The sequence below is a fragment of the Podarcis pityusensis genome (assembly GCF_964106645.2).
Source record: "Podarcis pityusensis genome assembly, chromosome: 7".
Classification (NCBI taxonomy): Eukaryota; Metazoa; Chordata; class Lepidosauria; order Squamata; family Lacertidae; genus Podarcis; species Podarcis pityusensis.
This window is the reverse complement of record NC_138031.1, coordinates 18,797,823-18,812,304: the sequence shown is the minus strand read 5'-3', so window position 1 is coordinate 18,812,304 and position 14,482 is coordinate 18,797,823. Positions and strand designations below refer to the sequence as shown.

General features: G+C 40.4%; 1 protein-coding gene across 5 annotated transcripts in view; it reads right to left on the bottom strand.

Moving 5' to 3' along the window:
- Window positions 1-14,482, bottom strand: part of CSMD3 (CUB and Sushi multiple domains 3) — a 578,955-nt gene that overhangs the window by 276,924 nt on the left and 287,549 nt on the right. For all 5 annotated transcript variants that reach the window (XR_013988260.1, XM_081012460.1, XM_081012461.1 and 2 more), the window contains 2 exons: window positions 12,854-12,941; window positions 8,025-8,149 (listed from right to left, as the gene is read on the bottom strand). Coding sequence is in view for 4 of the 5 variants with exons in the window: in XM_081012460.1 (XP_080868586.1) it covers window positions 8,025-8,149; window positions 12,854-12,941 (213 nt within the window). In the remaining variant the exon portion in view is untranslated. The remainder of the gene's footprint in view (window positions 1-8,024; window positions 8,150-12,853; window positions 12,942-14,482) is intronic.

The following is a 14,482-nucleotide window of genomic DNA, read 5'->3' as shown; positions in this document are numbered from 1 at the left end:
GGGATTGTACTAGAAGAAGCATCTCTGCACCCACGATTCCTGTGTACTAGCAAGCCATTTGCAGGCAGCAGTACACTGTTGTTGTTTTTTTAAAGAAACAAGCAAGAAAAGCCAGAGGGGCAGCCCACAGACCATATCCTATAAGATCGGCAAGGTAATTAGGAGATCAGGCAAGGTGCAGATTCTTGAGCAGACATCTAATCCAATCTGCACAGTGCAAATGGATGTCTCTGCATCGGAATTCACTTTTGTCATATTTCTCTCCCATCCCTGGTTAAGTTGCATGTGGTAAGAATCCTTCCTTTGACCAGGAACCCTGATTATGCAGGATACTGGATCACTAGGGGAGTTTTAACTGCATTTGACTGAACATGGTTAGAATCTACCTTCACACCTTAAAATTAAATATGTGAAAGTCAGAAGTTGATCAAGCAGGCATGGGGAATCTGCTCTTCATTTTACACCCACATGCATTCCTTTGATCCCTTTTTGAGTACTTTAGTATTTCATCAAAATAAATGCATTACAGATATGCAACCTCACCATTGTATTATTATCTGCTCTTATTCTACATACACATTTTCTAGCTGTTTATGATGAATGCTCTCACATCATTACATAGGAATCCAGGAGGGTAACATTTCTCCAATGAAAATAGGGACATCCAATTCCATAATGATATTTTTACTATGTATACCCCACACATCTTACTGAGTTGCCCCAGCCAATCTGGGCAGCTTCCAACATAAAAACCCCCATAATAAAACATTAAACAACAACAACAACAAAACTTCCCTACACAGGATTGCCTTCAGGATTGGATAACTCCATACCTTCCAACATTTCTCCAATGAAAATAGGGACGTGCCAACCTAGCAGTTCGAAAGCACATCAAAGTGCAAGTAGATAAATAGGTACCACTCTGGCGGGAAGGTAAACGGCATTTCCGTGCACTGCTCTGGTTCACCAGAAGCGGCTTAGTCATGCTGGCTATATGACCCGGAAGCTGTACGCCGGCTCTCTCGGCCAATAAAGCGAGATGAGTGCCGCAACCCCAGGGTTGGCCAGGACTGGACTTAACGGTCAGGGGTCCCTTTACCTTTACCTAAAGAAAAGTGGGACATTCCAAGATCAAATCAGAAACTGGCACAGTTTCTCTAAATCGGGGATGTCCCTGGAAAACAGGGACACTTGGAAGGTCTGGGGCAAATATTTAACAGAATTGCAAACAGTAACTCAATACCTTCACAGAATGTCATGTTTTTTGCAGGGGCACGGAAGAAAAAATGAATATCATAAAAAAGTGGTTTGTGCTAGGGAGTTCCTCAAGCTGTGTGGCAGTAACAGAAAATCTGAGGCTTATCTTATAGATCACAAACTACAACCCTCCAGCGGCATATAGCAAGCAGTAGTAAATCAGGAGTTCCTACAGCTTTCTTTGCTAAATTGAAAGCAAACACTTAAATGGAATCCTCTCTATTTTTAATGAAAATCTTCTTTAGAATATTATCTGCTGTCATTGCTCAAAGAATGCTTTAATATCATTTAAAAGTAATTTATGAGCAATGCATTATATAGCAATAAGATTTTATTAGAACTATTTTTACTGAACAATAAAGTCAGCTTTAAATGAATTTGATCATGTCAGGAACACAGCATGTTTGTAATAAACCTGCATGCTGTTAACAAAGTAAATTATTTTTAAGCAAGATGAATCCTGATATAAAATGCAATATTTTAATAGAAAAACTGGAGTGTGTACTTCAGTGAATAATATGTACATAAACAGATTGGAATTTCTTAGGTGACTGGTTGGTCTTCATTTTTTAAAAAATAAAAATAAAATCTAATAGTAATTTCATATGTACCAAAAAAAACACAAATTAAAATATAATGTCCCTTGTTTCTTTGCTATAATTTATGTATATGTGGAAGATAGAAAAAAATAGATAGAAAGATCTAGCTCAGTCATGTCCAACTCCCAAGAGACTGTGATCTACTCCCTGTTAAAAAAAAAAAAACTGGTCTACCCATTGGATTGACCAAAGTTGTTGAGCTTTATGGAGGGAGCTATGGTTGTTCAGCTTTTTGGAGGGAAGCAAAGTTGCTGAGCTTGTTTTGGGGTTGTTCAGCTTTTTTGGGGGGGCTATCTATCAGGATCACGCGATTGACCAGGATCAACCAGGGACACCCCGCGATTGACTGGTAGATCGCGATCAACCGGTTGGACATGCCTGATCTAGATGCATGAATAAAGCAATGTATGGATGCTATAATAAAAAAGACAAGATATAGAAAAGAGAGGAAACAGAAATACAAATTAGAAAGCCCAATTCTTATAAAAATGGTAGTCACACTGTCTTGAAGATGTAACTTCCCCAAATGTATGTTTCTTTCAAGTCCTTTTTATTAAAAAATGAGTACAGTCCTGCACACACTTAAGCTACTAAAAGTTGCAATCACTTTCTATACACTTGCCTAGGAAGAAGCCCTGCAATGGGAAGCCTGCTCATGCCCTTCCTTGCACAACTGCTAGTCATATCACCAACTGTCTGGTAACTGGCCTCCCTCTCTTAAAAAACCTACAGCCCCCAGATTGGGGTCAGGGTTCTGAGGTTCTTAAGAAAACTAAGTGTTTACTCAGGGACTGCAAGACAGCACCCAGCTTATTTGACTCTCCCCGGAGAGAAAGCATCAAGATCCCACTCAGTTTAAACAGTCAAGCTGACTTCCAGGGACAAGGCATTCCACAGCTCTCTGGAATGGTGAGTGAGATGTGTCCTGCATCAAGGGAAGGGAACTGTTTTCAAATGAGAGCCTTGGAGCCAGTCCAGGGTGTGGCAATTTCCACACACATACCCAGATAAATTGGGCCTAGAAAAAACGACAACAGCTCTGGTCATACCTAGGGGGAAGAAGCTTTCCTTCAGAATGACCACTTCCCCCTATGTTGGGTGCAACATGCTAGCAGCACCCATCAGAAAGAGGCTCAGGCACTGAAGCTTGGCCCTACAAGACTATGACTTCTGCATTAAGGGCCAGGACAATGCGGTTGGGGATGCTGTATCTAGATAGTATTTTGAGTAAGCTACTTGAAGTAGACTGGCTGCTCCTTTCTTATGAGCCTCATTGAACACATGCCCTGCAACATTTCTCTCATGAAAATAGGGGCATCCCATTCCATAATGATCCTTTTACTATTTATATCCCACACAGCTTATTGGGTTGCCCCAGCTTCCAACCAATGCCGGATTTACATATAGGCTAAACTAGCTTTGGCTTAGGGCCCCACCCTCTTGGGCCCCCCCAAAAAAATAAAGGAAAAAAACCTGGATGTACATTTCCAAAATATAAGATAAAAAATGAATAAAAAAAAACCTACATACAGCAACAGTGTTTTGTGTTGTGTAGGCTCCTATTTGTTATGTTCAAATGGCTTTAGATACCTATTAGGTCCATAAATTACCATATAGCATATATTCAACACAAAAAAACCAGTGACAATTTGTTGTTGAAAAAGGACAGCTGGACATATAAAGGGCCCCATTACCTTCAGTAGCTTAGGGCCTCATCAAGCCTAAATCCGGCCCCGCTTCCAACATACATAAAAACATTTTATATCTTGATTTTATTTTGTGAACCTCCCTGAGACCCCTGGGTATAGGGTGGTATATCATCATCATCATCATCATCAACAACAACAACAACAAACTTCCCTATACAGAATTGCCTTCAGACAGCTCGGGGGTTGGATATCTCCACAGTGGCAAAGCTGCATGCTCCACTACTGGGGGAGGAGAGCAGGCGTGGTGTGGCTGGTGCCTCCCCGGGGGCATGACGTGCCTCCTGGGGGTGTGACACGCCGCCCACGGGGGCGTGGTGTGCATCCTAAGGGCATGGTACGTCACCCACGAGGGCGTGGCACGCCGTCTGCAGGGGCGAGGCGCACATTCTAGGGGCATGGCGTGGTGCGTGTCCAGGGGGGGCACCGTGATGGCACCCTACCGAAATAGTGGTGCAGGTGGTGGTCCGCTCCCTCCGCACTCCAGTTCCTCTGCCAGTGTATCTCCATACCCTCCAACATTTCTCCTATAAAAATTGGGTCATCCTAAGGAAAAGTGGGACATTCCAGGATCAAATCAGAAACTGGCATGGCTTCTCTAAATCAGGGCTGTCCCTGGAAAACCGGGACACTTGGAGGGTCTGTGAACACAATGAGGCTTAGTTCTGAGTGACCACACTTCTGCACTATGTTCAGAAAGTAACAACAATCAAGAAGAGAATACAAGAGAAGAGAGAAATGAATGTTGTAATTGAGAGAGAGAGAAAGGACACAGTTCAATAGGAATAGGGTTCTGTTCAAAAGGGCAAGTCAGATAAAATTGGGAAAGGATTAGTAAAATAAACTGTAATATGATAAAATATAAAATTGGGGCCAAAGGATTCTGATGAGAAGGAACATAGAGATTAGAGGAAGAAGGAACTAAAGAAAGAAAAGATTAAATAAAAGATGTTAGAAGGTTGAATTCAATACAAGAAGAGATGGGGGGGTGTTGGTAGCTGGTACAAAACATTTACTGCATATTAATGTTTCCTCATGTTCAGACTGTATCTTAGAACAAATGATTCAGTATTGGAAATAACTCCAAAAACTACCAGGCCACAAATAATCAGTTGGCTTGCCTGCTGCTCACACAGCAGTGTGAACCAAAACACACACATACACATACCCCTTAACAAATCCTTTAATCTCACACTCCTGAAAGTAACAGTATTAATACAGCTGCTTGGCGCTTAGAGGATTAAGAAAGAAGGAAAAATCCAAGCTGGAGAAAACCATATTTAACATTTCCCTGAACTGACTTCAAAGAAGCGTTTCTCCAATAAGACAAAAGTCTAATTCGGATGCTGCTGCAAAGGTCTCTCCCCCCAACCCACCCACCCAAACATGGGCTGCAGAGATAGGGGGAAAGAGTCAATTTTATTGTACATAGCCAAAGGCTGTTATAATGGATGACAGAGAATAAAAGGAAACTTTCTTATAAAATCATACAATGTAACCTGTAGCAGTTTACAACATAAAAAGAAATTTACAACATTAACCTTGGAATCTTCGTTCTACAAAGGCCCTGCGTGTTTGTGGGGAGGTCTCAAGGTAATGGGACCTTGAGTCATTGGTCTTAATTTGGGAAGGGGGTGCCAAATAGAGTAATGGGAGACAATGATGGATGCTCTGTCTTGGTTGGCATTCTAATCAGAAATCCAAATTCTAAGGTCATGTGGGCTAAGAGCTAAGTAGTTCTCCGTTTGAAGATTATAAGCCCTAAACTTATCTTGGCACTTTTGTGCCCAGCCCCCTTGTCCTTTGTTGCTCTAACTAACAGAGCTTAGTAAGATCCTCGAAGGCATTTAGTATCTCAGATAGACTAGATCAATTCTGGTTGCTAGCAACGGGAGGCCCAACTCAGCTCTGAGGCAGGCTGCCAGTGTCCCACAGGAAGCCCCCAAATCTGCCTCATAAATCTGCAGCCCATATGACTAACCATGAGATTCTGGCCTATGCATGTAGGAGTTTTCACATACAAAATTTTATATGTGTGCCACACGCAGCCCAACCCTATGAGTGTCAATTCTCAAGCGGCCCCAACAGTGTTTGGCTAGGCTTACTCTCCTTTACCTGAACAACCTGCTTCAAAATAAACATGCATAGGAACTGAAATAATAAACTGCACCCCCAAAATCATATTTATTTTGTCTCTTTGATCTCCATAGGGATATGCAAAGAGTGAACAGATAACCAACTTACCACTGCCCTGCCCTGTCATAGTTCTGTCCAGGTAAGCTATAGTGATGCTGGAGTCATGAGGATGGCACCACAGCTGTGCCCTCCACCCACACTGGATGCTACTGCATAGCAGGCAACTGATTTAATAGCTGGCATGTAGGAGTCCTAAAGTAGTGCCTCTGCTTTTCCCTTTAACATCTGTGCTATTCTTCAGACAGTATATCCACTGCTTGGAAACACTTATCTGTGAGCAACTGCTGTGCACAACTGAGTTCACTAAAACTGCAGCTCAACTATGAGTTTGAGGAGATCCGATTTTGTAAAAAGACTCATTAACAGGACAGCAGTTAAAATGGAGAAAGAGAATCTTAGAATCATAGAATTGTAGAGTTGGAAACGACCCCAAAGGTCATCCAGTCCAACCCCTTGAAATGCAGGAATCTCAACTAGATCATGCATGAGAGATGGACATTCAACCTCTGCTTTAAAACTTCCATTGAAGGAGCATTTACCACCTCTCGTGAAAGTCTGTTCCACTATAGAACAGCTCTTACGGTCATAAAAGTTCTTCCTGATGTTTAGTGGGAATCTGCTTTGAAGCCACTGGTTTGGTTCCTAACCTCTGAAGCAGGAGAAAACAAGTTCACTCCATCTTCCATGTGACAGGCCTTTAGATATTTGATGATGGCTATCATGTCTCCTCCCAGTCTCCTCTTTTCTAGGCTAAACAGACCCAATTCTTTCAACCGTTCCTGATAAGGATAGGTTTCAAGATCTTTTATCATCTTGTATGTTTATTTTTTTAAAAAACCACACACCTCTTGCCAACATTGCTTAGAATAATAATGAGCAAGACAGTTAGGCTGGATCTACACTGATCTTTTAAACGTTATTAGAATTATCTATCTATCTATCTATCTATCTATCGCTCTATAACATTTAACATGCAGTTTCCCTATTGTGGGTGACGCCCTCTGGTGTCAAATTTTAACAACACATTCTTAACGTTATAAACCACGCGTGTAGATCCACCCTTAAAGCGTATTGAAATGGTTATGGCTTTCAAAGAACTGCCAACGCTTGGCTAAAGTACAGTGGTACCTCTGGTTACAAACTTAATTCGTTCAGGAGGTCCGTTCTTAAACTGAAATCATTCTTAACCTGAGGTACCACTTTAGCTAATGGGGCCTCCCACTGCCACCGCGCCAATGGCATGCAATTTCTGTTCTCATCCTGAGGTAAAGTTCTTAACCCGAAGTACTTGTTCTGGGTTAGCGGAGTCTGTAACCTGAAGTGTTTGTAACCCAAGGTACCACTGTATTGGGGATGAAGCTAGGAAAGCATGCCGAAAACTGGCTCTGAGAGTGGTGTGGGAAGAAAGGTTCGCATTATTAGAAATAAATAGAAACATTAAACAACAAAAATCCATGTTACCAAAGAATTTATTATCCTCGTTAATTGTAAGAAAGTTTAATGCAAAAAGTGAAGGATATACAACTAAAGTGACAAAGAATAGTGTCTAGTCCAACCTCTTTCAATGGTGACATGTCCTTAGTGATGAATGATCAGTGGACAAATGAAGCTCCTCAGTTCAGGGGAACTGGGAAGAAGCAAGGGAGAAGCACTGGCTCCCGGTAAGGCAATTAGTTTCATTCTTTGTGGCACTAAACCAATCAGCAATTCCAAATGAGTTCCCGGGTCTACAAAATGCTTTCAATCAGCACTTCCACAACTTGAGACTTAGTAAACCAAACTGAACATATAAGCCAAATACTGTGGCCTGGCTGGAGCTTCACAGCACTCATCATTTTACTGTCCTGATCTACAGAGCCTCAGAGCCTCAGTAATAATAATGTGTGGCATGGCTCTAGCTATAAAGGGAAAGTAGTTCAAGGCTTGCCTTTGGCATGTTAGGATTTTGGGACAGTGCTTTCTCTCTTTCTTTAATCTAGAGGGGAAGCAGCAAAAGGGATGACCTAAAGAAGCATATAAAGGCCTTACATTCTTTTAAAGTAATGTTTCTTGTAAAGTAAACCTGTTATCACATTGTGGCGTGACAGATAGAAGGAAGTGCAGTGAACCAAATGTGTTAACAAGTAAACGTAAAGCAATGAGAAGGAAACAACAGAAATCACTAGTTTGCATTTCAACAATATTTTCAGGTGATTGTTATTAGAAGTTCTTTTTTCTTTTTTTTAAAGGAAACTGGCTAGTAGTACAAATTAATCATATTTTTTACCTTTGCATACTGGTCTGTGATCACTCCATGCAGCAAAAACCTCTGCTATTCTTTGACAAGTGATGCTTTTTGCCCCTTGTAGTACATAATCTTCATCGCAAGAAAACTGCACTGTCGCATCCAGGCTAAAATTGAGCGTGTCAATAAAAAGGGGGGCACACAATTAATATTCACCATAGTTTTCTAAGTTATACACATAATTCTGCCTTATTTCCATTGATTTTCTATTCCATTTTCTCAGATACTTTCAAAATTCCGCAGTGTTTGTCAAATATCCTCGCTTTAGGAACTGCAAGCCTAAATTGGATTTGCATTTGGATGTACATCTCCATTCTTAAATCCCTAATTAGCCAGCAGCAGGCCTCCCGGACTTTCCTGCAGCTGCACTCCAAAGCTGTGTACCTGCTCCTTCAGAGTAAGTGCAACCCTATCCAGAGCAGAAAATTGACTAATTTATTGGGCATAAGAATCACCCACCCATAGGGCTCTACAGCTTTCAAGTTTCCTTTTTTTATTTTAAGGAAGCATCTATAACTTTTTATGAATCTCATGAATATCTGGGCACATCTTACAGTCCTATATCATGCATGGTTACTCACAAGTAAATTCTAATTTATTCTGTCGGTATTATTTCCAATTAAGGGTACTTGGGATGAGGTTTTTGGTTTCATGCAAGGGTCAACTGCACTTGATTTTTACTGCACAGTTCTAAAAGGTAAAGGACCCCTGGACGGTTAAGTCCAGTCAAAAGCGATAATGGGGTTGTGGTGCTCATCTTTCAGGCCAAGGGAGCCGGCGTTTGTCCACAGACAGCTTTCCAGGTCATTTGGCCTGCATGACTAAACTGCTTCTGGTGCACTGGGACACCGTGACGGAAACCAGAGTGCATGGAAACGCCTTTTACCTTCCCGCCACAGTGGTGCCTATTTATCTACTTGCACTGGCATGCTTTCAAACTGCTAGATTGGCAGGAGCTGGGACAGAGCAACGGAAGCTCACCCCGTCTGCGGATTTGAACCTCCAACCTTCCGATCAGCAACCCCAAGAGGCTCAGTGGATTAGACCACAGCGCCACCCACATCCCTTGCACAGTTCTACCCTCAGGTGGGGTCCAAGGGATGCTTAACCAGTTATGGCCAAACTTGGCCCTCCAGTTGTTTTGGGACTACAGTTCCAATCATCCCTGACCACTGGTCCTGTTAGCTAGGGATGATGGGAGTTGTAGTCCCAAAACAGCTGGAGGGCCAAGTTTGGCCATGCCTGCAATATCTCACTGCTTGGATTCTGATCCATATCAGGGTCCTAGTGTCTGCAATTTCTGATGCAAAAGGAAGTCCCATGGAAATGAACGGGACCTTTTTTTGCACTTCAAGTTGAAGGTGTGGGAGATAGGGATATCAATTAAATTTCCCCCTCCCTTTTTCTGGGTGCTTAAATCATGACAACCACCTTGATTTCAGTAGATGAAGTGCAGGCTTTAGGTATCACTTCAAATGCTGTCTTAGCCAAACTCTGTTTAAATCACTGATCTACCCAGCAGCTATGCATAAGACTGGTTGCACTGAGATTTGAAGTGATACTCAAGGTCAGCAGTACACCTACTGAAATATACCTGCTTGCCTTACTGTTTCACAGGCAAGTCTAAAATCATTATGGAAATGCAGTTAAACACATGAAGCCTTTCCACTCCAGTATGTATATATAATATTTAAATGTATATGATAACTAGCTGCAGAGACTTGGGGCAACTAACTGTGGAATAGAAATGCAAATAAAATGAAAGAAGCTCCAGTGAGTAATGAAATCCTTATGTTTCTGCAAAAACTTCCTATATATATGAAATAGCATACACATATGTATATATTCCAAATCTAAAGCACTGTAGGGTAGTTTTAACCTATAAATAAATTATTATGTTTATGTTACCAATATATGTGTTTGTATTTTTCAATTATTTAAAAGTCCTTCAGAAACATCTTCTTATGTTTACTATATTCACAGATTTATTTATTTATTAGTATGTTTCCTCTGGGTGATTTTCAGATTTTTTAAAGAACTCGGTGTTTATGCACACTTCATTTTGAGGACCTTAAAATTGTAGCTTAAACTTCGAAATAATACAGTAGTACAAATTTGGAAGTGAGCATCATAAAAGTGAATTTGGCTTTCAGTTAAAAGGGTCAAAAAGTTGCTAGAAACATGAAAGATGAAGTAATGTTAATCTGTTTCAGTATTTTAACTTTTACATGTTTTAAAGTATGGCTGTAATTTTTTTCTTCATTTTAACTTTTTGTAAACTGCTATGGGGTTGGGTTTTTTTACAATTTAAATTTTCATAAATTTCAGGAAAGAAATAAAATACATTAATCAGAGAACTGCCATTCGGCTGCTAAACTGTTGCAGAGAAGGGTGTGCTGTGGGTTCAGATAATTCTCGAATTCTAAGCAAAGTTGGTCACTTGCTGTTTCGCAGGTGTGCACATTAAAAAAAAAGAAACACTTCACCTAGTGTGTCTGCAAAAATTGAAATGCTTCTTCCCAAGTTTGTCATGTGAGGAAAATGTCAAAATAAGGAGAAGTGGGAAGAAGAGTTCTTTTGTGACTGACAGGCCTAGCTTCAAATCAGAGGGAAAGTTTTTACCGGGGCTTTCCAGTCCCCGGAGAAGGCATGTTGAAGGCAACACCTTGTTACTGTTTGTTCTGCATTCTTTGCTAGTTTGGCTAGTGATGGTTGCTTGGAAAATGATGAATATTCAGGCCTTTCTGCCTCTGTGCCACATACCCACACATGCACACCTGTAGAAATCAGCTTTGCACATAGTTTCTATAACTTTTAGCGTCAATTGGTCAGAATATAAGACTGAAACTGTTTGAAATTATTTTATTTTCTTATTATTAATCGTATTTCCCTAATTCCTGCACCCACTCTTCTCAAAAGTTGCAGGTCGCTTTGCTAGGGTCACCTCTACAAATGATGACAGTCCATAACAAAGCTGTTTTCCCCAGCTATGGGAACCTGACATTTAGAATCTTGTTTTATAAAGCAATTTAATTCTTTGCGCTAGCTGATGATCTTATTTCCTAATACTGGTTGACCAGTAATCAAATTATTGCTATTAAAAAAAAATATCACAGTGCAATCCTATGCATGTCTATTAAGAAACCAGCTCCAGTGAGGTTAAAGGTGCTCACTTCCAGGTTAAGTGCATGCTTGCAGCCTTACACTGCAATCATGCATGTTGAGCCAGATGTACCGGTAAGTCATACAGTGTCTTCCAAAGCAACCCCTCTATTCCGAACTTAAAAATGGAAGGCATAACGCTGGTGGTCAACAAAAAGGGTTTAAATGCTGTCTCAAGGCAAATCTAAAAAAAATGTGGTATAAACACTCACAACTGGGAAACACTGGCCTGCGAGCGCTCCAATTGGAGAACAGCCTTTACCAAAGGTGTCATGAACTTTGAAGACACTCAAACTCAGGACACAAGGGAGAAATGAGCTAAGAGGAAGGCACATTTGGCAAATCCACACCATGAACAACTCCCGCCCGGAAACCAGTGTCCACACTGTGGAAGGATGTGTGGATCCAGAATTGGCCTCCACAGTCACTTACAGACTCATTGTTAAAACCGTGTTTATGGAAGACAATCTTACTTGCCAAAGAAGAAGAAGACTCCCAAGTACACAAAACTGTATTAAACCTGATCATGGGTCAGAAATTGGGCCATTTAACTTTGGACCTTGGTAACAGAGCTATTCTAATGGGGTCACACAAAGGTTACGTTGCTGTTTTTCAAGAGCAGAAGCTGGTGCTCAGGCAACTGTGTACCATCTACTCCTATCTCTTCAGACTTCCAAACTGCGCTAAACAGAACAAAGGCAATTTAGTCTGGGTCATCAAACTGCTTGGTGCCAAAAGCTAGAGCAGATGCTACATTCATATGGCTTCCATGTGAATTACTTTGTATTAGGTTGTCATCTGCCAAACTGGATTGTCCACAGACACACAAAAACGCACTTAGGAAAGCCTATATCCAGCATGCCTCGTATCTGTGACCAATATTATAATGGTATCTTGGCATATCACTTAACTATGGCTTCAAAAAAATCTTTAATTGATATGACTAATCTAATTGAGAGCTTCAACACGGCTTAGATTTCAGCAACTACCCCCTAAAGTCTTAGATAGGACTAGGAGACCTCAAAACATTACATATGATGATTGGTTACTATAAATACTGAGATGAAATAGGAAATCACACACCCTCATTTTGGTTTCCCTTGCCAGTGACTTAAAGCATGGGTGGTAAATTCATGTTCCAAAGGCTGTACCCCCCAGTAATTTATAGTGTCCCCTGAAGTCCCTCCCCAACAATTATTTCTATTATTAGTACTAGAATTAGTAGTATAAGTATTATTTCATTACTGAATTGTTTCCCATGAGACACCCTAAAACAATTTACAACTGTACATGCCATGTGATCAAGCTAATAATTGTACTCTAATGAGAGATTTAAATTGTCTAGCCTTGAATACTGGAACGTCCACCTTTTAATACTGGAGTCCATCTTTTAATGATGGGTGACATTTAAAATAGGAAAGGTATTAAAGTATGTTCCCAGCTACTTAAACATCTAAATGAAATTCAATACCAATAAAAAGTATATAGATTAGAACTGTTTAATTAATTCTATAAGAGTCTGTGGCTATGCATGTTGGGTATCAGTGATAGACAGATACATAGATTTATAGTTGTGTGTCTATATATCATTAATTTAGGCCCAAAAGGGGTAGTTGTCTTCCCCCCACCCCCTGAACTGCAAATGTTACCTAAAATCTGAGCCTATCCGTTTTCCATTCTCAGGTTCTCCAGGATCTGGACACAAATTGGATGCCTGTTTAATACCGCCTTCATTTACTGCAGAAGAAAAACAAAACATTGTGAGCTGGAGATATATATTTTCAACATCTAGAAAATACCATAAAATATAAAACATATAATAGACTGTTCCGTAGAACATGAATAAGGACGCATTCCTATACCACTTACCTTTAAGTAAGCCCCATTGAACTCTATAGTGCTTACATGTGAATAGACATGGGTAGGATTGGGAGATATATATATATAATTACAGGCTATCATTATAAACAGTACCAAACAAATGTAAGCACAACCCCATTGTAAGCAAACTATAGGTAATTATATATTGAAAGTTTAAGGTCATGTGGCCTTTGAAATACCAAATTGAATCACAAACATAATTTCCGTCTGTGGTCTGGAAAGTAAATGTTTCCAGAACTTAAGACTCAGTGAGAAAACTGATTTAAAGTACTACTAAACCATTATGATATACCATGCACATCAAGAATAATGAAGTTTAAGGATCACAAACAGACCAGATGAAAAACATAATAAGCCTGATAATCAACTTCTTACTCATAAATTCGTTTACTATTAATAACACATTAGAAAGTGATGCATTCTGTTTTATGTTCATCAGTTGCAGTGCACAACAGCTTCATTTATGCAGTTGTGTTGCTCACAGTGGTGGTGTAGCAATGCAGTCCTGTAACCTCCTCAGCTCTTCAGCTCTGGGCATACAGCTTACCTGCTGCTAGTGCCACGTGGCAGGAAGGACGCTTCAGCAGGGAACAGGCTCAGTGAATTGTAAAAATGCACAACCCATTTATTTGATTACTACAAGTTAAGCACTCAACATTGCTAGCCAATGTTTCCTAGAAGAAATGCATGCAAGTATTTGGTGTACCGACTTACATAGGAGCAAATTCCATTGAATTCAGTGAAATCTACTTCTGAGTAGGCATGTATAGAATTGTTTCATGAACCACTAGATTATACATTGTGGGAAACTATGGGAGAAGGGATGGGGAGTTGGGAATGTCTGAGCATAACCCTTGTTCTCTTTCCAGTATAAAACATGTTTTATTGTGAACTTAACCAGCCATTGTGATAATTACAATCCCATGCAGCAGTTCCTTTGGTTCATTTCCCCTTCATCTTCTAAGCTGAAGTATACAGCCTATCTTGCATGACTAAGATAAAATAGGTATCTCCATTGCATAAGGAGCAAGCAGGGTTTGTCTCCTGAGCCCTAATGCCTTTGTCACCTGAGGAATGTGGGAACTTGGATGAGAAGGAGGTTGTTTCTCATCCGGCCTCACCTTTCAATAAAAGCACACTTTCATCAGCCTCATGTAGTTTGCCTGTTACTGTATTGGGTAATACCACTTTGAACTGCAGTACTTATCCACACTGCTCAAAAGCTCCATCGTGCAAAATATTTCTCCTCCCTGAACATGCAAAACTCAAATGTGAACAGTGAAGGAGATGGTTGAGTTAGGTTTTGGATCTGCAGGGAGGTTTCCTAATAAACATTTATACATCTGATCTCCCACCATCAGTTTGAAGAGACATATTACAGAAGCCCTATACATTCA